At 41.2% G+C, this 23,791-nt stretch overlaps 1 protein-coding gene across 9 annotated transcripts in view; it reads left to right on the forward strand.

The window, feature by feature from the left end:
- Positions 1 to 23,791, forward strand: part of TNRC6B (trinucleotide repeat containing adaptor 6B) — a 244,734-nt gene that overhangs the window by 107,524 nt on the left and 113,419 nt on the right. For 2 of the 9 annotated variants that reach the window (XM_047066101.1, XM_047066103.1), the window contains exon 1: positions 6,407 to 7,977. The exons of the other annotated variants lie outside the window; for them this stretch is intronic. In XM_047066101.1, the coding sequence (XP_046922057.1) occupies positions 7,973 to 7,977 (5 nt within the window). In that variant the 5' untranslated portion in view covers positions 6,407 to 7,972. Of the gene's footprint in view, positions 1 to 6,406; positions 7,978 to 23,791 lie in introns of those variants that run through there. 9 annotated transcript variants of the gene reach the window in all.

Consider the following 23,791-nt stretch of genomic DNA (forward strand, 5'->3'; position numbering starts at 1 on the left):
AAAGAATTGAGATGTTTGCATATGCATAGAGAAATAGCCAAGAGGTGAAAGCACCCCAAGTGTTCACTGGCGGCTGAATGGATAAACAAATGATGGCATATGCATACACTGGAATATTAGCCATGAAAAAAGAAGGAGATCCTATCATATATCAACATGGATGGACCTGGAGAATATTATGTTAAGTGAAACAAGCCAGTCACAAAAAGACAAATACAGGATGATTCCACTTAAAGGAGGTATCTAAAGTAGTCAAATTTATATAAATAGAAAATAAAATGGTGGTTACCGGGGGCTGGGGGGAGAGGAAAAAGAGGAGTTGTTTAGTGGGTATAGAATGTCAGATTTGCAAGATGAAATAGCTCTAAGTATCTGGAGATCCGTTTCACAACCATGTGAGTATACTTACCAGTACTGAACTGTACAACTGGTTAAGATGGTAAATGTTATGTGTATTTTACCACAATAAAAAGGAGGAGGAGGAGGAGAAACACATTGCAGCAGAAAAAAAGCAGAGAGAGATCATTTGGGAACAGTGCTCAAATGGAGCTTTGGGAGAGCCCCGTGACAGTGAGGGGTCCTGCAGCTTAAGCTTCCTTAGCTTCATACTGACGCATCTGTTTTGACCATTCTGGTCCTGCCCTTCCTTTGAAGTACAGCTCCATTGATCTGTAGTGTCCATATCTTCTAACTCTTATGTCTCCTAGGCTGGAACTGTACAGTTAACAATTTATCTCACACTGTCTTGTTGACTATGCTGTGTACGTGTTTTATCTTCCAATTATAGGTTTTTAAGTGTTACGTTCTTTCGCACCCTGCAAATACTTAGGTTTGTAGTATTCATCCGTTTATTCCTTTGCTTATATGTTTGGTCCTTCATCCAACAAACATTCATTGAATTCCTCCTATGTACTAGATCCAGAAGTGAAAGCCACATTCTGATGCAGCGTTGGCTATTTTCACCTTCTGATTTTGTTGGGGTTAAGAATCCTGAAAAGCTTGGGGCACCTGGGTGGCTGGCTCAGTTGGTTAAGCATCCGACTTCGGCTCAGGTCACGATCTCTCAATTCGTGGGCTTGAGTCCTGTGTTGGGCTCTGTGCTGACAGCTCAGATCCTGGAGCCTGCTTCAGATTCTGTGTCTCCCTCTCTCTCTGCTCCTCCCCAACTCGCACTCTGTCTCTCTCTCTCAAAAATAAATAAACAATAAAAAAAAAAAAAAAGAATCCTGAAAAGCTTGGCTTTTCCGTTTATATCATTTCTTGTTAGCCTTTGTTGTTGCCATCATTTGACAATACTGGAAGTTGATAAAACTTAGAAAAGTCTTTGCCTTTCTTGTGTTCTCTACATAGCAAATTCCTACTCATTCTTTAGACTGTGTTCAAAATCTCGTATCCCCTGTGAAATCTTTCCTGACTCTCCCAGAAGTTAGTTCTTTGTAATCCCATGGCATAACTATGTTATATCTCTGTTCTTTAATTATGGCACTTACCATGCTATATTTTAATTATGGATTTACCTGCCTCTGTCCTTCAGGGTGTTAGCAACCATTCTTTTTATCCCTCAGGGCCTGGCTGTAGCACAGTATGTAATACATAGTGGATGCTTTAAAAAAGGAGAGGGGAGGGGCGCCTGTGGCTCAGTTGTTTGAGCGTCCAACTTCAGTTCGGGTCATCATCTCGCTGTTCCCTAGTTTGAGCCCCACATGGGACTCTGTGCTGACAGCTTGGGGCCTGGAGCCTGTTTCGGATTCTGTGTGTGTGTCTCTCTCTCCCTCTCCCTCTCTCTCTCTCTCTGCCCCTCCCCCACTCTGTCCTTCTTTCTCAAGGGTAAATATTAAAAAAAAAAAAAAAAAAAAAAGAAAAGAAAAAAAGGTTCTTGACTGCATGAATGAATGATGGATCCAGAATTTGGAGTCTTATTCTTGAAAGAGTTGATTGGCCTTACTAGATTTCATGGTCACAAATTTCATTCTTAACAACAACCATTTATCTTATGACAATTACTTGTACCTTTTATTTATTTTTTTTTTAATTTTTTTTTCAACGTTTATTTATTTTTTTTGGAACAGAGAGAGACAGAGCATGAACGGGGGAGGGGCAGAGAGAGAGGGAGACACAGAATCGGAAACAGGCTCCAGGCTCTGAGCCATCAGCCCAGAGCCCGATGCGGGGCTCGAACTCACGGACCGCGAGATCGTGACCTGGCTGAAGTCGGACGCTTAACCGACTGCGCCACCCAGGCGCCCCACTTGTACCTTTTAAATATAGTGTATACTTTTCTCCACCTCTCCTACCTCAGCTGGTCCCTTCTTGGTCCTCTATACTATATTCTCTATATACAAGCCAGGATGAGTTTTCTAAACATAAATCTGATTCTGTCTCTCCTAAAGTGATGGTGGTAAGACCTCTGAAGCCTTGAAATGCATACTTAGGGAGGTTTTGGAGACTTTGCCCCTCTTTGTAGGAAACCTATTAAAAGGCACCCACATTCCATATTAAACATGTGGTTTTATTTATTTTTGCTATCACATGTTTACAGAATATTGATAATTTTGTTTCTGAAATTCTTTGGCTACAAATAACTGACTTAATTTATAATTACCTAAGATTTTTTAATAGCTAACATTTTTAGAAATTTTTGCAAAGTGAGAATTATTTTCAAATGTAATGAAAATGTTATAAATCCTAAATTTAACAGTGAATGAAAATCCTGTGTTTTTATGTTTTTGAGGACATTTAAGCATTTATTAATTTTTATGATTATAGTTTTCTTTTTGTGTCTTTGACTTATAAATATATTTTTTCAGGTCCTAACCATTTGCCTAGGCCCCTGAGAAGCTGGTAGGTGGAGAATGAGTCATGGATAAAATTGTGCAGTTCAGCCTCCTGTTTTAACATTCTTCTGTGGCTTTGAAGTGCCTGGGTGGCTCAATGGTTAAGCGCCCAACTTTGGCTCAGGTCATGATCTCACGGTGTGTGAGTTCAAGCCCCAAGTCTGGCTCTTTGCTGACAGCTCAGAGCCTGGAGCCTGCTTCGGATTCTGTGTGTCCCTCTCTCTCTGCACCTCCCTTGCTGTCTCTCTCTCTCAAAAATAAATAAGCATTAAAATTCTTCTGTGACTTTCCACTATTCCTTTTTTTTTTTTTTTTAATGCTTTTTTATTTTTGAGAGCACATGAATGGGGTAAGGGCAAGAGAGAGAGAGACAGAAGATCTGAAGTGGGCTCTGTGCTGACAGCAAGGAGCCCGATATGGGGCTGGAACTCATGAACTGTGAGGTTCAACCTGAGCCAAAGTCGGACGCTCAACTGACTGAGCCACCCAGATACCCCAACTTTGCACAATTCTTAAAATACTGTGGCCTGAAAGACTCAGTATGATCTAGCCCTTCCTGCCTCCCCAAGTTTATCTTACACCTCTCTCCCCTGCTCACCTTTCCTAGCCTCCTGGTCATCCCTCTTGTTCTTTTAAAAACTCAAGGGGTGGGGCACCTGAGTGGTTCAGTCAGTTGAGTGTCCCACTCTTGGTTTCTGTCCCATTCTTGGTTTCAGCTCAGGTTATAATATCACAGTTTCATGGGTTTGAGCCCTGAGTCTGGCTCTGTGCTGCCAGCGGAAAGCCTGCTTGGGATTCTCTCTCTCTCTGTCTGTCTCTCTCTCTCTCTCTCTGTCTCTCTCTCGCTCTCTCTCACTCTCGCTCTCTCTCTGCCCCTCCCCTCCCCACACTGCCTCTGTCTCTCTCAAAATAAATAAATACACTTAAATTTTTTTTTTTTTTTAAACTCAAAGGATTGCTTTTCAACTGAGCTTAAATGTGCTGCCTGAGATAAGCCTTCCCTAATCACCTTATCTAAAGTGAGCCTCCTTCAGGCATTCTGTATCCCATCAAACTCTGGATTTCCTTATCAGTGATATCCTTCTCCCATAAGGATGTTGGCTCCACATACACAAGAACCTTTCTAGTTTGCCTTACTGACTCAACTAGCACATAGAAAGCATTTAGCACGTACTTGTTGAACACATGAAGTTATTTATGTTAATAGATTTTATAATTTAACCATCCTTGCATTGTTGGTATAAATTTTACACGATCATAATGAACTATTCTCTTAAAACTGCTCAGTTCTATTTGTTGATACTTTACTTAGGATTTTTATATTTGTCTCCACAAGTGAAGATTGGTCTATAGTTTTATTTTTCATATCATCTCAGTCCAGATGGATATCAAGAATAGGTTAGCCATATAGAAGAAATGAGGAAGCTTTCTCTTTTGTCTCCATAAATTTGGAAATAGTAGGAATGACATAGAAATTATCTGATAGAAGTTTGGTAGAATTTGCCCAGAAAACCGTTTGTGTCTGATGTAGTTTTACTGGCTACTTCTTTGAATATTTTACAGATTTCTGCTGTGGGTTTTTATTGTTGTTTTCATAACTGTTTTTGAGTTGATTTTAGTAATTTCTGTTTTTCTTGATTGTCATGCGTTTTATTTTATCTTCAAGTTTATTGATGTCAAGTTATGTGTAATTCTCTCACAATTTAAAAACTATTCCCCAAATCTGTAATTATAATATTTTCTTTCTGAGCCCTAATGTTAATTTATGACCTCTCTCTTTTTCCTAAATTTGATCAGATTTTCTAAAGGATTACCTACCTATATATTTTAAAACAAAAAAGGTGTTTGTTTTCTTGATTCAGTCTGCCCTTTTTTGACGATTGCTTTATGTTTATGCTTTTGCCATTGTTAATTTATTTTTGGTTTGTTACTTGTTTTCTAGATTGTTGAGTTAAAAGTTCAGTTCATTATTTTTTAATCTTGTTTCCTAAGAAAAATATTTTAGTACCGGGGTGCCTGGGTGGCTCAGTTGGTTAAGCATCTGACTCTTGATTTTGGCTCAAGTCATGATCTCAGTTTGTGAGTTCAAGCCCTGCGTTGGGGCTCTGCTGTGACAGTATGGACCCTGCTTGGGATTCTCTCTCTCTGCCCCTCCCCCATGTGCGTGTGTGCTTTCTCTGTCAATACAAATAAATTAATTAATTAATTAAAAAAAATTTTTTTTTTTTTAGTATATAGTTACCAAAGGTGCCAACTTTGAAAGAGAACACCCATTTGAGTATATAAGTTCTGGTATATTTGTTTAAAAAAAGTAATCTTTTTTATTACTTTGTATACTCATCTTGTAATAATATAATTTAAAAACACTGTTTTATGGCTAATATAAAAAAAGTACAATAAATATATCACAGAGTCCAAAATGTCTGGAAATACAATGAAAATAACATTTTTTAAATGCTTATTTATTTTTGAGAGCACACAGACGCGTGTGCAAGTAGGGGAGAGGCAGAGAGAGAGAGGGACAAAGGATCCAAAGTGGGCCCCAGGCGGACAGCAGAAAGCCCAACTTAGGGCTCGAACCCGGGAACCACCAGATCAAGACCTGGGCTAAATTCGGATGCCTGACCGACTGAGCTACCCACGTGCCCCTGAAAATAACGTATTTATTTCAGTTGTTTCTTCAGTGAGCAAGTGGACTAATTGCTTTAAGGTTAGAGGTATCTCACAAAACAAAGCTGTCTAGAGGTTGAAGAAAACCTATCGATCGTATTATTTGAAAATAGAACTAATATTTGTTTCTAAATGTGTTCATATTTTCTGGCTTTTTATGTAGCTTGCTTAACACTCCCAAGGTAACATATATATATATATAATATATATATATATATATATAATATTTTGTATTGGGGATTGGAGACTTAACAAAATTATAAAGACATTAAACAAGGGAGCGTCACAAATGAAAACAAGGCAGCTATACGATCTCCATGCATTTTAACATGTTGAGCATGCTCCACGTAAGTAAGCTTTCCGAAACTCAGCTGGAAGGCATTGGAAGGATAAAAATAGACTAAATATTCAAAATTTCCATCCAAGGAGTTTCCTGCTTTTGCCTACATCTCAATTGTCTGTCTGGGTCCTGGCTCTTGCTCTACTTGGGGCTGCGCTAAGACAGTGGAAGCATTTACACCATAAATATTCAAGCTGCCACATCGTTGAGGCGTTGGCCTCCGCCTGCCCTAAAACAGCCCCTTTCCTGTTCTTCCATCGGAGTGGAAAAATCAAGGGAGGGAGGGAGGCTGTACAGGATGATAAACATGTGAGATTTAGGAAGGGTTCATAGGTTCCTTTTCGAGGAATGCCAGGCTTACAGAATCCATGGGTTCTCTGCTGGATGGCACATCAGATTACCCTTGGTCAGCCGCGTTCATTTGGGAGACTCACACTGTGGAATCCCACCTTTTTTGGTTTATAGAGATAGATGGAGTCTGACAGGGTTTTGCCTGCTTTCTGTCATTTATTTCCTAAGCCGTCCAACTCCTTAGAATAAATAGATGGAGGTGAGTTTCTGGAAACCATGTGACTTCCGTTCTTTATAGTTGGATGGCAGATTTCCTGCTGCCCAGCACTTCTGAATGGAAGTCCAAGTAATTCCTTCATTCGTTTATTCACCTACTATGTGGGGCCTCACACAGCAATGGAGGAAGATGTGGTATTTGCCCTTATACACACTGGGGGAGATCAACCACAAGCAAATTCTCACGCAAATAATAAATCGCAGTTATGAGCAATGCTGTGAAGAAGGAATAAAGGACGTTACTGAAGTGTTGAACAGGAAAACCTGGTCTCGCCTGGAAGGGTCAAGAAAGCCTTCCTGGAGTAATGGATTACTTTTGAGATGGCAAGGATAAGATGAACAGAACTGCTAAAAGAAAGAAGCCAAGTGCAGAGTTTTAGAGTTGAAAGGAACCGAAGATACCATCTAGTGATGTCCAGTCTTTACAGTCCCCGAATGAGAAAAGGCTCGGGAGGTAAAGGGATTTGCCTAACGAAACCTGTGCAGCCTGTTAGCCCCAGAGCTAGACACACAAACCCTGCGTGGATTTCTTCGGTGGGTGGGTGTAACAAGATGTATATAGCAAGGAGAAGGGACTTGGGGATTGGGGAAAGCAGGTAGGTGTTTAATTTCGTGCTTACTGCTGTCAGCTGCAGAGCCGTTTCCTCAGGTGGGAGAGGGGATTAAAGAAGGCTGGAATCTGCCAGATCCTGGAGGAAGTCAGCTTGGTAGCCGCAGCATAGTTTTTATTGGGGGGGAGGGGGGAGTGTCAGATACACATGCACCAAAAACGATAAATGTGGGAAACCAACCCCTGTTCTGCTTCTGTCTAGCTGTGTGATTTGAGATAAGTCACTTAACTTCTCTGAATTGCCAGTCTCCGTTTCTACTTTGGTGTTTCCTTTTGGTCTTCTCCTGTGCATTTTAGGAGCTTGCCGGAGATCAGTTGTGCCCTATATTTCACCTTAATCTTTAAAAACTAGTCTCTTGTTTGGCTGAAGCATTGTTTAAGCCCCCTTTTAAAGAGCAGTTTGCCAGCCCATGCTTGCCCAAACAGCCAAAGAACTGTAGCAAGCAAGTCAACCTCCAGGATCTGCAAGAATCGCTCGCAACTGAGCATATTTCTATAAACCAATAAAGGTTTTTCTGTTTTGTTCATCTGTTACCCTTATGCTGTTGCCACTTTCACATTCAGTGCGTGTAGGCGGAGAGCAGGAGATAACAGCATTTCACAAATGAAAGTGAGTGGAAAAGGGCTGCTTTCCCTTTAAGGCAGTTCCATTCCCCAGCTCCCTCCCCTTTCCTGATTGACAGACCTACCCGAAGTCACATGATCCGCCTCTATTTGAAGGTCACAAAAAGCTGCTTCCTTTAGAGACAGAGGGGGAGAGAGAGAGCAAGAGGGAGAGTGAGTGAGAGAGTTAGTTCAAGCCAAAATGGCCGACAGAGTCTCTGCTGGTTTCTGAATATTTAAAATACAAAAAAACAGATAGACAAAAAGAAATCATTTTTTGGACCTTTTTTCATTTCCATTTCTACCTTGTATGCCTCAATTTGCTGGATTTAAGCACTGCTGCACTTTATGAGGTTGGTAAATATTTTCAATTTTTTTAAACCAATTGATTTATATGGATCTTGTCTAACCGTTTTCACTAGTGCTGTTGCAAATGGACATTTGTCTAGCATGGAGACTGGCTTCAGACATTTCGTGAATCTGTGTAAATCAGACCCGTGATGTACTTTTGGTTCGGCATTTTAAAAATGGAAAAGCCTTGGTAGAATATTAAATTTTGAAGTGATTTAATTGCACTTTTAATTTATATACAGATTTTCATCATCATTTCTGTGTTGCAAATCAATGAAACTACGAATAACTGGAAATTTGATATTTAGAAAGAGGTTTTTAAAAAACACAGACCTCTCCCTGCCCCCTTAAATCTGCTGCAAAAATTTGCATAAATATAAATGGGTTTGCATTCTTTCGGCTGCTAAGGCCGACAAAGGATCTGGGAGGGCAAGCACAACCATGGAAAGCCTTTTTTTTTTTTTTTTTTCTTTAAAGCTAGGCCATCCTTCCTAGAGAGATGTAAAACCTAAAATAAGACCTGATACATTTTAAACATCAGGCTGGGGGCGAGTGAACACCAGGAGGTTTGGGGTTTGTAGATTCCCCTGCTTGAAAACCTCCCAAGCAATGTGTGGGTCACCCGTCTCTTCTCGGCGCGCGCTCATTTACACCGGGTCTCTGTGTGTGTTCTCAAATGTGCAGCCAGATGCGCTTTTATTTTGATCGTGGTTCGAACCAAGTGGTAGGACTATCTTGTAAACATGGTGTTTTAAAGATCTAAACAGCTATTCACCCCACCAGGAATGAATTCTTTATCAGTTTCTCCCTGTACATTGGCCTTCTCCATTTCTCACGGGTTACAAATTTTTGTTTCATTTTGTACAGATGAACTGGGCTTTTCGGCACAAATTCAGCATCTGTGTGTGTGGTTGCCTGTTTGGGCCGTGTATCCATTGTCGAAGTGGACGTTTAGGGTCACGTAAATAGGTAGCTGTATGGATGTGTGTGCTTATTACCCCCGAAACTGTGCGGTGCCCTGAAGTTAAATTCCATTACTTCCAATACAGGATTCTAGAAAGCCTGGGAGCAGGGAGGAAAGAAAGCTGAAAACTTGCTTTCTCAGAGCCACCTCCCCCTATCATTGTAAGAGTGTGATGTAATGCTTCTCTCTCGTCTGGTGGGCTGAAAGGGTCGTAGTTTGTGATGTGGCGGGGAAATTGCCCCCACCCCCGAGTAAATCACCCCACCCCCTCAGCACATCCCTGGCTCTGAGAGGCCTTGTTTTCTTTTCTTTTTTCTTTTTTTTCCTAATTTGTATCCTCCTGATTTATGCCTGGCATACTGGCATGAGAAAGAGACTGTTCTTCTAAATCTGTTACAAAGTATAGTTTAGAAAGGTATTTAAAATATGCAAATGCCTGGAATTGTCATATCCCCATCATTAAATATGTAGACTTGGATTAAAGCTAATTAAGCATAAATGGAATAATTTTGATCAGAAGGGAGCAGTGTTGTTGTTTCCTTTTTAATTAATCTAATTATAAGATGCTTGCTGGGCCTGCAAGTGTTAAAAAAAAAATGGAAGAAATGCTGGCCCGTTTTGAAAATTTGACAGTCTGGAAGAGGGTGTATAGTGCTTTCAAAAGCTTTATTCAGTGTTCAAATGGATTGGCCCCTTGTGCTGAAAATGGCCTGTTTCTTTGGGCCAATTGTGTGTAGATGAAGGGACTTTCACGCTAATTTAACAAAAAGACTCTGCATTTGAATACATAAAGATAATTAAAGTTCTCTGTCTCTAAAGAGCAAGTATTTTTATTATTTTTCTAAAATTAATGTTGTTATATTAGTAGTGGGAATCCGTAGAGATGTGACAGTTTAAAACCACTGTACGTTTTTTGGTAATATAAGTTCAGCTTTTGTGTAAAAGAGATTGGAAACATTACATTAAAGAGGTAGTCTGCAACAAATTTGTCTCTTTAAAAATTTTCTTACAGCTTGAATTTAAAGGAAAAGACCTAGAAATTACCATAGTGATAGGGAGTGTTGCTGTGTGGTGGGCCGAAGGAAAATTAGAGCTCTCATCATTGTTGGGTTTTTTTCTGAAAATGAAAGCACTTACTTGGGGCTTCACTCCTTAGATGATCGATTTCACACCCATTTCCTAAGTTGGCCTTACAGAAGAGAAAAACCTAAGCTTTCCATGTTTTGTCATTAGCTTGTTTCCGTGGCCCGTGTAAACATGTGAATAGCAGGTTAATTCAGTTTGTGGAGCCGAGGAACCAAAAAAAGCAGGGTACCTACTCTCTCAGGCAAGAAGGAGGATGATAGAATGAACACGGACATAATGCCATCTGAGTGTGTCTGAAATGTTTTTAGAAATACTTCTCTCTCCTAGACAGGTTGGAAAGTGGGATAAATAAGACCTCGTTTCACGTATGTTAAGCGTTAGGGCTCTGGTGAGTTTCAGAAGCCCAGCTGCCATTTTGGATCTAAGTTCCTGCAGGGCCCAAAGTATGGTAATTCAGAAGCACATAAAAATGAGTAGTATCAAGTGTGCCGATGGATAGTATTTAATTTGTGCCTTTTGTTGAAGTTTTTGTTTTCTGTCGATAGCGTGAAATGGAGCTTTAAAAACTTTAGAGATGTGGCTGATGTTATGAAGAGCAGAAACCAGGGATATCAGAACTTGCATGTTACGGTTTTTAAAAATGAGATGGCGTGTGCAGAGGAAGTTTCTTATCGGAGAAAATGAATATGATTCTTACTTAAGATGCCCCCTCCCCCAATCCATTTTTCCTTACACTGGGTCTACTTGTGATCCTATAGTAATGTCATTATTCACAGCTGCTCTGCCTCAGAAAGAAATGTCACAAAATCATTATTAAGATTTTACTGAAACATCACAAAAATGGATAGTGCTTATCTATCAGAAGTGGTGTCTTATTTTTCAACTGTTTCTCAGTCCTACCGTCTGGGTGCCAGAAAGGAAGCACCAGCATCTTTGATATTTAGTGCAAGTTCAACTCTTGTACAGCTTTGAATGGCCGCTTGTCCTTCTCCATCACCACTAGGACCATCCTTTAAAAATAAACTTCTAAACATTGAAGCAAGTCTCCCAAGGCTTTTCCAGTTCTTCACCTCTACAAGAGACACTGCAAGAGTGATGTGTAGTCAGGAGGCCTTCAGCTTCCACAGAGCAGGCCCAACAGATAACAGTAGTAGGAGGTGGGCCTCACCCTACCCATCTGCCCCATGACTGAAAGTTTTGGAGAAATTTAAATTAAAAAACCTTTTTTTTTAATGTTTACTTATTTCTGACAGAGAGAGAGACAGAGAGACAGAGAGACAGAGCATGAGCGGGGGAGGGTCAGAGAGAGACGAGACACAATCTGAAACAGGCTCCAGGCTCTGAGCTGTCAACACAGAACCCGACGTAGAGCTCAACACAGACCGCGAGATCATGACCTGAGCTGAAGTCGGACGCTCAACCGACTGAGCCACCCAGGCGCCCCTAAACTTTTTTTCAATGTTTATTTATTTTTGAGAGACAGAGTGCGAGTGGGGGAGGAGCAGAGAGGGAGGGAGACAGAATTTGAAGCAGGCTCCAGGTTCTCAGCTGTCAGAGCAGAGCCCGATGCAGGGCTTGAACTCACGGACCACGAGATCGTGACCTGAGCTGAAGTCAGACTAAGTCACCCAGGTGCCCCTGGAGAAATTTTAATTTTTGTAACTTAGTGTACTCATTGTTCTTCTGCAGTTTATTTTTATTTTGTTTTAATTTTTTTTTTTTTTGAGAGAGAGAGAACCTGTGTGCAAGCGTGTGGGGGAGGGGCAGAGAGAGAAGGGGACAGGATCCAGAGGGGGCTCTGCGTGCCAGCCCGATGTGGGGGTTGAACTCAGGAACTGTGAGATCATGACCTGAGCCTAAGTCGATGCTTAATCAACTGAGCCACCCAGGCGCCCCTCGTGTGCAGTTTAAACTGGACAAAGCCCTGAGGCAATAGAGATGAATGTGCTTTGTTCCTACCCTCAAGAAGTACCAATCTAGCAAGGAAGATTCTCCGATAAAGAGGCCATCACAACTTGGTGCTAGGTGTGCAGTAGTTATAACAAGTACCTGCTATGGAAGTGTCCTGAGTACCTGCGTTAGGAGAGCCCTTCTTGAAAGAAGCCCCTTATTTTTAGTCATCATTTGGATATTAGATTTTCGCTAAGTGTAACATGTGATTTAAAGACGGGGTTTCTGACCGTCTTTGGTTGGGGAGGGGGCAGCACATGCTAATTGTTTCCTAGTACAGTATTGCTCATCAGTTTATACAAATTACCTTCTCTTACCCTCTTGTGGTTAAGACTGGTGGTGGAGTGGGCTGGGGTGAATTGAAGCCACTTGGCCTGAAAAGGGATTTAACCCATGTCAGTGACATTTGAACATTTTCTTTTCTTCCTTCGTATGTTCATTCAGCAATCATTTATTATGCCCCGGTGTGTGTTGGGTGCTGTTGTAGGTGCTGGGGGACCTAAGAATTTGGTCGGCCATCTCCCTGAACAGCCACTTGGTTCGTGTGGAAATACTCAGCATCTGGTGACTGTCTAACCGATTGCTTTGGGTTAGGACTAGGACAGCACTGTAGTTCATGTCACCTCATAGTCTCTTTGCTGAGAATCAGGAAACGAATGGTAATTTTTGCTTCTCGTTAGTTCCAGAGACTTCCATTGAAGGTTTGTCAAGATAGTCACTTTATACATGTTCGTTAGTCATGCAAAAGTGTCTCCTCAAAATTATTTTTTAAATGATCCCTGAGAACCTTGCAAGTTAAGTTGCCTCCCTGGTTACTCTATCACATCCCTCAGTTGAACCATTTTAATATCCCTTAATTGTGTCACTCAATGAAATTACATTATTTGTGTATGATGGTGCATCACTCCCCACAAAGCCTTCCGCTTTCATGAGAGCAGATTTTGTTTTGCTTGTTGCTCAGTCCCCGGCATCTAGAACTGGGCTAAGCAGGACTGAGTGTTCGATAAAATGTATTTGAGCTACACTTGAGTCTAAGGTCACTAGGACCAGCTACGTGACCATAAGTCCCTGTTTCTTCGTGAGTAAAATGAGGATAAGATGCTGTTGTGAACCATAAAGGAAATGTTGTATGTAAGAGCTGGCACCTGGTCTCATTGCTTAGTAAGTATTTCCTTCCCCTGAGCTCTACCCCCCCTTTGTTAAATAAACCAGAAAGACTTTTACGGCCCCACAGATGCCTCCATTCTCTCTCATAGCTTGCAGGATCATGAAATGTGTGCACTGATTGCACTGAGCTTCAGCCTGGATAAGGACAGGAGTAGCGCTGAGCCTTTTCTTTTTATTAAAGTCCCTACCTACATTCCTAGGGTCTGATGTCGTCTCTTCATGCTCTCCAGTTTCCTGCAGGCTCTGCCTCTGTGATGTATCCACATTTACTTGGCTGCTTTTCTTACATTCTGTGTTTTGCATCAAAAGGTTCTCAACAGTTTCAGATGAGTTGGTCCCAAATTTACAAGACAAGGGAGAAGATAAAATACAGTGTTTATTCCTTCATTGTGATTATTCTGAGCCTACAGATATAAATTCCATATATTTAACTAAGCTATTAATGGTTTTGATTCAAAAGACAGATAAAATAAAAACTTAGGCCAATTGCCCTTATACAATGCTGTCAGTTAAATATAGATGTCATAGAAATGGCTTTTTCATTGATTTTGGCATTTTTTTTAAAACCCAGAAAATTATTATCTGTTTGCTCACTCATTCAACAAATAATTATTGAGTATCTAGTATATGCTGGATAGAAGTAGTGTGAAGATTTTTTTCCAGGTACCATTGCTGAAGTTAGAAAGAATATAAATGCAAGGAGGCTGGCCAGTGTGCAGCATGTTGGGCGATTACAAGAGAGGGACACCCAACCCAAATAGAAGGACTGGATGTGCAAAGGCCCTGAGGCAAGAGAGGACACTGGTGTACTCGGAGAATACTTGGACATGGTTGGAGTGTGATATACGTAAGGAAAGAGATGATCTGGAAAATAAGAAGTGAAGCTGTAAAGGTAAACACTGGCCCGATGCAGAAGGTCTGTAAACCATCTTTGGAAGTCTTTATCTAAACAGCAATTAAAGGGTCTCCAGCAGGAATGTTACCTGTTCAGACTGGATTTTTGAAGGATGACTGTGGTTGCACTGTAGAAAATGGCTGGAGAGATGAGTTTAAGACTAGATAGTATTAAGGCATCCCAGGTAATGGTGGCCTGAACTCACAGCAGAGTTGGGAAGAAGGGGGTAAATCCAGAGATATTTAGGAAGAAGATTTCAGATGACCTGAACACATTTTCTGAGTATGAGAAGATGAGGGTTGGGGAAATTTAAGATGATGCCTCTGCCTCTGGCCTGGGCTACTAATGGGATGGTGGTATCATTTGCCGAGTGGGGGGTCCATTTAGATGGGAGACAGGTGTGGGGTTGAGATAATGAGTTCAGTTTTAGAGTTATTGAATTTTGAGACATCCAAATGAAAGTCTGAAACAATTAGATATCTGTCTGGAGACAAAGATTTGAGAATCATCAGTAGTGCGAGTCCTCCAACGTTTTCCTTTTTAAGTTGGTTTCTTTGGTAAGATGTCCAAAGATGGCAATTTGGATCTGTTAAGGGGACACTATTTTGTAAAGAAGATAAGACCACATACTCCTATTACCATAATGGTTGCCATTAAAAATGCCAAAGGAATTTGAGGGAAGAGAAAGACTAATTTTAGTCGGGTTGATCATCAAACACTTTATGAGGACTGTGTAACTGACCTGAGCCTTAAAGGTTGGCCAGAACTGGGGGCGCCTGGGTGGCTCAGTCGGTTAAGCATCCGACTTCAGCTCAGGTCATGATCTCACCGTTCTTGAGTTCAAGCCCCGTGTCGGGCTCTGTGCTGACAGCTCAGAGCTTGGAGCCTGTTTCAGATTCTGTGTCTCCCTCTCTGTCTCTGCTCCTCCCCAATCTTGCATTCTCTCTCTCTCTCTCTCCCAAAAATAAATAAACATAAAAAAAAAAAGGTTGTTCAGAATTGTATAGAGGGCAGAGCAGTCTAGCTGGAGGATTGACAGGAGCCCAGAGGTGTACAGGGGAGATGAGACGCCTGCTCATAGTTTGGATTGCTAGTAGTTGGATGGCAGATAGAGGGGACTTGTTGAAAATATGATAGAAACATGATCAAAGTGGTTTTTGAGAATGCTAAATGGCAGTGGGGCAGGGGGCAGAGGCCGGGGGCGGCGGGGCCAGCGGGGGCGGTGTGTGATCTAGAGTCAGGCAGGCCAGTTGTGGCGAAAAGGGACTGTTAACAAAGGGTCTTCGAGGGGCACCTGGGTGGCTCATTCAGTTAAGCACCAGACTGTTGGTTTTGGCTCAGGTAATGATCTACCGGTTTGTGGGTTCAAGCCCGACATCAGGCTCTGTGCTGACAGTGCAGAGCCTGTTTGGGATTCATTCTCTCTCTCTCTCTCTTTCTCTCTCTCTCTCTCTCTCAAAATAAACTATAAAAAAAAAAAAAGTGTCTGCCATAAGACTGTGGTGGTGAGGCTAGAAGAGGGACCAGGGACTCTGGGTTTTCAAGGTGAATGTTGGGAACCTTATACAGGAGTGAAGATGTAATCCAGGTCAGACATCCTGAGTTAAGTTGGGGGGACTTCCAGAGGCAGCTGTTGAGCAGGCAGCTGGCAGTGTGAAGCTGAAGCTTGAGAAAGAGGTCAGAGGTGGAGATCAAGAATTGGAAGTCATCCACACAGACATGACAGTTGAAGCTGAGAGACTGGATGAGCTCACCATGAAAGTACAGAGAATGGAAAAGAGAACTGAGAATAGGTCCTTGGGGACAGGAAGAGAAACAGGATCTGGGAAAGGATCGAAAGGCAGGTGATTGTGTAGGACGGTTCATAATAGTCGCTGAAGAGAAGGGAAGGACTTCTCAATCTCAGATGTGGTCATCCAGAAGAACAGGATGTGGTTACTGCAGTGTTCCCAAACCTAGTGTTGGGAGGTGTTACAGTGGGAAAAGTTTGGGAATCATTAGGTTACTCCAGCACCATCCAGTAGAAATGGAATGGGAGAGGCGCCTGGCTGGCTCAGTTGGTGGAGCATGCACGTGGCTCGTGATCTCAGGGTTGTGAGTTCGAGCCCCATGTTGGGTATAGAGATTGCTTAAATAAATAAACTTAAACTTAAAAAAAAAAAAAGAAGAAATGGAATGTGAGCCATGTGTTTATATTTTCCAGGAGTCACATTAAAAAAGTAAAAGAAATAAGTGAAATTACTTTTAATAATGTATACTTTAACCCAGTATGTGCAAAGTATTAGCAGTTTGATGTGAAATCAGTTTTTAAATACTTAAATATTTAAATACTTAAAATTAGATGTTTGACATTCTTTTTGAAATCTGGTGTGTATTTTATACTCACAACACATTTCAGTTTGAATATGAAATTTTCACTAGAAATACTTGATCTGTATTGAGATTTCACAAAATTTACAGTTGAAAAAGTATATCCACATACCCAAGTTTTTCCAAACATAACAAAAGTTTTCCAGTAATGGAAATGAGTACCAACTTTAAATTTTAAATTAATTGAACTAAAATACAGTTGAAATTTCAGTTGCTAAGTGGCACCAGCCTCTTTACAGGTGCATACTGGCCATGTGTGACTACCGTATTGGACAGCACAGGGTTGTTCAAGGTAAATGGGTTCCCTTACAGCTAATACGCATTTTGAAAATAGCCAGGGCATCACAAAGCATTTCACAGGACTGGTGTTTCTTAGAACACATGTTGGACTCCGCTAATGGAATTTTTAGAATTGGAAGGGTCAAATCCTAAACTTTGAATGTGAGGAGATGAACTTTTTACTTTTATGCAAGTGCACAGATTCCAAATTTTTTTTTTTTAAGTTTATTTATTTATTTTGAGAGGGAGAGTGGGGGAGGGAATTCCAAGCAGGCTCCACGCTATCAGCGCAGAGCCTGACGCGGGGGCTCGATTTCACAAAGTTTGAGATCATGACCTGAGCCGAATTCAAGAGTCAGGTGCTTAACCAACTGAGCTACCCAGGCACCCCCAGATTCCAAAATTTAAAACAGGAATTTAAAAAATTGTTTTGGCTAAGGTCAGCAGGATGGTACCTTGGTAGAAGTTCTTTAACATACCAATTTGTGTCATATTTCAGAATTGCTAGGTGCAGAGCCTTACATTTACAAGCAGATACAGCGGGAGATACGGGAGCACTCCTGCCCCCTGTTTGACCTGGTTGAATTTGAAGTCTGTGAGTTGGTGGTGTTTCCAGACAGGGAGGTACGAAATTAAGATTTGAGTGTTCTTAGAAACTTTCAGTCAGTGGTCCCAGCCATCTAGCGTAGGTGGAGGTGTTTGAGGGTGGAAAAGGAGTGCCAAAGGGCTAATTATTTTGTGTGTGTATCTCACTTCTGTTTGGCGTTGTGCAGGCTGTTTGGCCTTAGATTGTTTTGTATTTCTTGCCATCCTGAGCTAGTACAATATTTATTTACTAAATAAGAGTGGTTTGTACAAAGCGGGTTCAGAGATTTTTATTTAATCATGTCATTGATTTAGGTTGCTTTGTAGTTACTAATTAGACCTTTTAACTAACAACCAGTAAAGATAGAAATTCTCGTGAACTGTAGTTGGAACCAAAGCTTGTCCACACTGGAGAGTAAGCAGTGGTTTTCGGTTGCGCACCGTTTTATTTCAGCAGACATAGGGGAGCGAGCTTTTCTGTGAAGTGCCCTGTAAGGGTTTGAGACATCAGCTATTCCATGAGGTCCCATGTTTCGTTTTGTTTTTAATCAGTATGGAAATTAATCGCTTACTTTTCTGTTTTCCTTTAGAAGCGCATTTTGGTTATCCATGTCTGCCTTTGTAAAAGCCAGACTGAATAGTGGTGGGCTTAAAGTAATGCCCTTTAATGCTGTCGTGAGAACAGAGACGTAGCAGGAGATCCCGCTCCCTCCTTCCCAGGAGCCCAGAGCCCCGTCTTTTACCTCTTGGTGCCATTGTTTCTTTTGCTCCTTTGCTTACAGAAAATAATTGCTATTCTTTTTATGCCAAGAAGTTCCTATTTATAAGCCGAAGTTAGATAGATAATTGGGTAGCTTGGAACAGTGGCTTTCAAACTTTTTGATTGGCTCTACAGTAAGAAATGCAATTTATTTGGAGGCCCTGTACATATGTGGATGTATGCACTGAAGCAGAAGTATTTACTTTCTGGCACTATGTGTAATGTGTTCTGATACATTCTTCTGAAGTCTGTTTTGTTAAAAACAAACAAACAACAAACCCCCAAACCAAAAAAGCTGATCCTGACTCACTAAATTGATTTAATGATCCACTGAGGGTTGTGTTGCTGAGGTTTGAAGACATTTTAGGGAAGTTCCACCCCGGAACACCATATTCCAGGATCTGATCCCCAGTTTTGTTGGTCTTGAGAATCAAATGTATCAGTCCAGTCGGTTATCATACCAACCACATTCATAAGCGATTTTTTAAATATTAATTTGTTATTTCAGTGTGTGGGAGATGGATATTTTTGATGACCAGGATGTTGTCCTCCCTGTGCAGAGCATTCCATTCAGATCAAAAAGGAATTGACCATCCATATTGAAGAATGGTTTTCCTCTAGATTTTAGAGAAACTTAAGTAGAAAGCATCCTTTTACCAGATTATGTATTCTCTTGGAAAAACCCCACAGAAAACACTGCTGGATTCGACTTGGAGGAGGGGGTGCTTCCCTGCCCCCTCTGAGCCAGGTTTCATAAAGCTGTATGTCTGCTATTAACACATTCTGTTTTCACACACATTGTAATACATTTGATAAGTTCAGCATTTCCCCCTGTTTGTTGGGGCAACTAATAGGCTTGCCTGGAAAAAAAAAATTCCTTTCCTGATTCAAACTGAATTAAACTGGTCTTTGCTCACTACTGGACTTAGAGTCTTTAAGATGCTAATGTGCCTTGGGAATCTTAAGTGATGCATATATATAAAATCGTAAAGTACCAGGTTTGTTTTTTTCAGGCAGTTTGGGGAAATGCATCGTTAGCTTTCTGTTTTGGTTATTGCTTTCTAGAATTACATCCTAGTCACACAAGCTAGATTTGGCCCAAGTCCCTTCAGACACTCTCACATGGTGGTTCCCAGACTTGGGTTCCAGGAAACTGTAACATTGTAAAAGCAGTATTGGGATCCAACATGAGTTACCAGTTTTAAATTTGCCAGGTAAAGGCATTTTTTAAAAACTCCTCACTTATTACCATAATTTCAAAGAAAGAAAACATTTTAACAAACAGAATGGAAGGTCTCAGAATAAGAGACATCTCATTAAGTTGAATATAGCTTTATGAAAACCATTACATAGGCAATATAGATCAGCACAGGTACTAAAGTTCAGCGTTTGGGAACCACATCCTAATTATAGACCATCTCTTAGCATGTATTACAATTAACTGTGTACTTCCTGGTTTTTATTAGCCTCACTCACAGGAATAAACCTTACTTCAAGTTCTGGAACTACCTTCCTTCGTTCTTATTTACTGGCTACAGTGGTGATGATTTCATTGACTCATACTTTTTAAAAAAAATTACTTTGTTCCCTCTGCATATACTGTAAGCAAGTAACCATTCTACTTTAATGTAAGAAAAAAAGAAAAAACAAACCAATTCCATTAGGTGCTGAGCAGTTGTGGAATCTAGAGTAATCAAAACCTGTAGCAAAGTGTATCTGATTTAATGAAATATATAGTCATGGTGATTATGTAAAAGTGGCAGGTGGATCACAGAAATAATACTACTTATGGGGGCACCGGGGTGACTCAGTCAGTTGAGCGTTGGACTCTTGATTTCGGCTCATGTCACGGTCTCACAGTTCGTGGGATTGAGTCCCATGTTGGGCTTCATGCTGACAGTGCAGAGCCTGCTTAAGATTCATATTCCCTCTCCCTCTCCCTCTCTCCCTCCCTCTCTCTCTTTCACTCACTCATTCTCTCTCAATAAAGAAACTTAAAAAAAAATACTAGTTATGTACGTTTTTGCTAGCCTGTATTGGCTCTTTATGAGTAATGAATAATAGCCATGGCAGATTTTATAAAATTATGTACATTTTTATGTCTGCCATCCCACCTGCACACTTGAAATGACCAAGACCTTAAATCTGGCAGCCCCACATCAAGTGTCCCCTCTTTCTTCTGCCAGAGAAAGTGCTTCTTAGATGCACTTTACTCTGTAATCAAGGAGGGCAAGGCCAGCAGCTCCCTGACCTGCCTGGCAGTGATAATGCTATCAGCTGGTTGTGGGCGTGGCAGCCCCAGCAAGGGCTTCGCCTCTTCAGCCTGGAGGCGGCCTGGGCCGGGATAAGGGTAGCAGTGGAGGGTGTTTGGGAGCAGTAACATGTAGGGTAGACTTGAGTTTGAGCAGGATATTCTTCAGGTTCCCTGTACTTGGAAGAGTTTATTATCTAAGTGTTTGTGTATCAGCCGCTGTATAGTGCTGGGAATACACAGATAAAAAAGACCTAACTTATCTTTGGGACTCAACCAGTGAGGCTGCCTGTAATAAAGATAAAAGCATGATGCCAAGGACCCCTAGAGGATGGGAAGAGAGGCCTAGGGCACTGGGGAAGTCTCCACCAAAGAGGGAACTTTTGAGCTGTGTCTTAAAGGGAATTAGGAACTGCTTGGTGATAGGGATAGTGGGTAAATCAGGGGTGCCATAAGTGTAGTGGTTAAGAACTTGGGTCCTGCAGTCCAGATAGCTGTGTGGTTAGATCTGCCCAGTGTTGAGCAAGTATTATCTGTATGCCCGCACTTTCTCACTGGTAAAATGAGGAATAATAATAATAGCACCTACCTCAAGGAAAGGCCACGGGGATTAAATGAGAAGACATTTAATGTCTTAGCATATTGCTTGAGGTCAGTGTTAGCTTCTGTTTTCATTAGTTTTATTGTTAGCATTTCAGACTGAGGAAAGAACATACACAAAGGCAAGAAGTTAGGGGCACGTGGGTGGCTCAATCAGTTAAGCATTCGACTTTGATCTCTGATCTCGGGCTCAGGTCATGGGCTCAGGTCATGATCTCAGGGTTTGAGCCCCACCTCAGGCTCTGTGATGACAGCTGGGAGCCTGCTTGGGATTCTCTCTCTGCCCCTCCCCTGCTGTTTCTCTCTCTCTCTCTCTCTCTCTCTCTCTCTTTCTCTCTCTTTCTCTCAAAATAAATAAAGCTTAAAAAAAAAAAAAGACAAGGAGTTAGGAACTGGGCGAGTGTGGGAGATGGTGATATATTAGCAGAACTAAGGGCAGGCTGTCTAGGCAAAAGTGGAAGTGTTTGTTGGCCTTTGACTATTCTAAGAAATTTGGATTTCATCTTATAGAAGGCAGTTAAAAAAATCAACTTGCTTCACTTGATCTCCATGTCGAGGATCTGATGGAGGGGGAGAGATTGTGGCCAAAGTAAGAGGAGTGCTCACCACAGTACATGTAGTTAACCATCTGTCACCATACAGCTTTATTAGAATGCTATCGACTATATTCTTCATGCTGTGCATTACATTCCCATGACTGACTGACTTTATAACTGGAAATTAAGGCAGTGACAGTAAAGATGGGAAGACCAGATTTGGGGGACATTTCTGGAAGTGTAATCCATTGGATATTATGCAAAAACGAGTTGTGTGTAAGCCCCCGGCTGAGTGAACGAGTGATGCCAGGAGTTGGCATGGACGTTTCAGTGGGTAGAGGAGTGGTTTTGGGTATGTACTAGGGTGAGGATGGGACCTGAGAGGCTGTGGTTTTGCTTTGGACATATTTTAGGTGTTTGCTGGGCAGGTGGAAATAAGGGTCTGGAGCTCAACAGAGAAGTTTCCCAGATGTCAATTTACATATAGAGATGGTCATTAGGTCATGAGAGTGACAGTGCTCCCTCAGCAAATGGCCAGAGGAGTGGGATGAAAACAGGAAAAAGGGTGGTGCAGAAGAAACCCAGACAGGAAAGAGTTTAGGGAAGTGAAGGATAGTCATCAGGGGGTCAGTTGAGATAAACCCTGAGTTTGAGTAGTTAGATTGGCCTGGAGTTGCTCAGTGTGTCAGGTTCAGGGCTCCATTGAGCCCAGCAGCCCCAGCACATTGTCATTCTGTTTGCCCCTGATGTCACATTGGGAAGTCTCCCCATGGGTTTGGGGATCTTCTTCTGTCAATACAATGAGCAGCTGTGGGTCAGGCACTAGTTGTACTCACCTCTATAACCCAGTACCTGACATACAGTGAGTCTGCAGAGGACTTTTTTTACTTTTAATTAAAATATAATTGACATACAAGGTTGCATTAGTTCTGGGCGTACAAGGTAGTGATTTGACAATTCCATACGTTATGCCATGCTGTACATGACATCCCCATGACTTATGTACTTTACAACTGGAAGTTTGTACTTCTTAGTCCTCTTTCACCTATTTCCTATTTTACCATTCCCCTAACCCCCACCACTCTGGCAGTCACCAGTTTGCTGTATTGATGATTCTGGTTGGTTTGTTTTCTTTTTTAGATTCCACATATGAGTAACATTCTGTAGATTTGGGTATTTGTCTTTCTCTGTCTTATTTCATTTAGCATAATACCCTCTAGGTCCATCCATGTCATAAATGATAGGATCTCCCTCTTTTTTTTTTTTTTTTTTAAGTAATCTCTGTACCCAACATGAGGCTCAAACTTATAACCCTGAGATCAAGAGTTGCACGCTCTACCAACTGAGCCAGCCAAGTGCCCCAAGATTCATTCTTTTTTTTTTTTTTTTTTATAGCTGAGTAATATTCTACTTTGTATAAATACTATGTCTTCTTTATCCATTCATCTGTCCATGGACATTTAGGTTGCTTCCATATCTTGGTTATTGTAAATAATGCAGTAAACATAGGGATGCATATGTATGTTTTCAAATTAGTGTTTTTTGTTTTCTTTGGGTTAAATACCCAGTAGTGAAATTACTGGATTGTAGAGTATTTCTATTTTTAATTTTTTGAGGAACCCCCATACCGTTTTCCACAGTGGTTGCACCAGTTTACATTCCCAGCAGTGTCCCCAGCGTTCCCTTTTCTCCACATCCTTGCCAACACTTGTTATTACTTGTTTTTTGATACAATCCTTTCTGACTAATATAAGGTGATAACTTGTGGTTTTGATTTGCATCTCCCTGACGATGAGTGATGTTGAGCATTTTTTCATGTGTCTGTTGGCCATCTGAATATCTTCTTTGGAGAAATGTCTATTCAGATCCTTTGCCCATTTTTATTCAGATTATTTGGTTTTTTTTGCTTTTCCGAGAGCATTTGCTGAATGAATACATGAATCAAGGATGACTTGGGTTAACTCAACAAATACGTATTGAGTGCTTTATTTATGTGTTTGTTTTAAGAGCTATGCTAGTCTCTAGGGATAAAACAGTGAACGAAATAGATAAAAAGCCCTATCCTTGTAGGGCTTACATTCTGAAGCATGAATCAGAAGGCTAAGGGAAAGGAGCAAGTAGAGAGATAACGATTGAAAGTGTAGGATGAGCTCTGTATCCTCACCATCCATGGACTGACCTTGGTACTCAGTAGGCATTTGATACGGTTAGTTGACTTGAACACGGGAGGGAGGGTCCGGGAAGAGAGGGTCCAGGGTGTGGGAAGAGATTTGCTGTATATGTGACAGGTTAGCCTTGGAGAGGGAAGAGTAAATTTGGAAATAGAAAGATTTGAGGGAGTTCCCCTGAGAGACATTCACCTTTGAATGGGAG

The sequence above is a fragment of the Lynx rufus genome, unplaced genomic scaffold, assembly GCF_022079265.1.
Source record: "Lynx rufus isolate CCGP_SWC_20201006 ecotype Redwood Valley unplaced genomic scaffold, mLynRuf1.p SCAF_7, whole genome shotgun sequence".
In the NCBI taxonomy this organism is placed as follows: domain Eukaryota; kingdom Metazoa; phylum Chordata; class Mammalia; order Carnivora; family Felidae; genus Lynx; species Lynx rufus.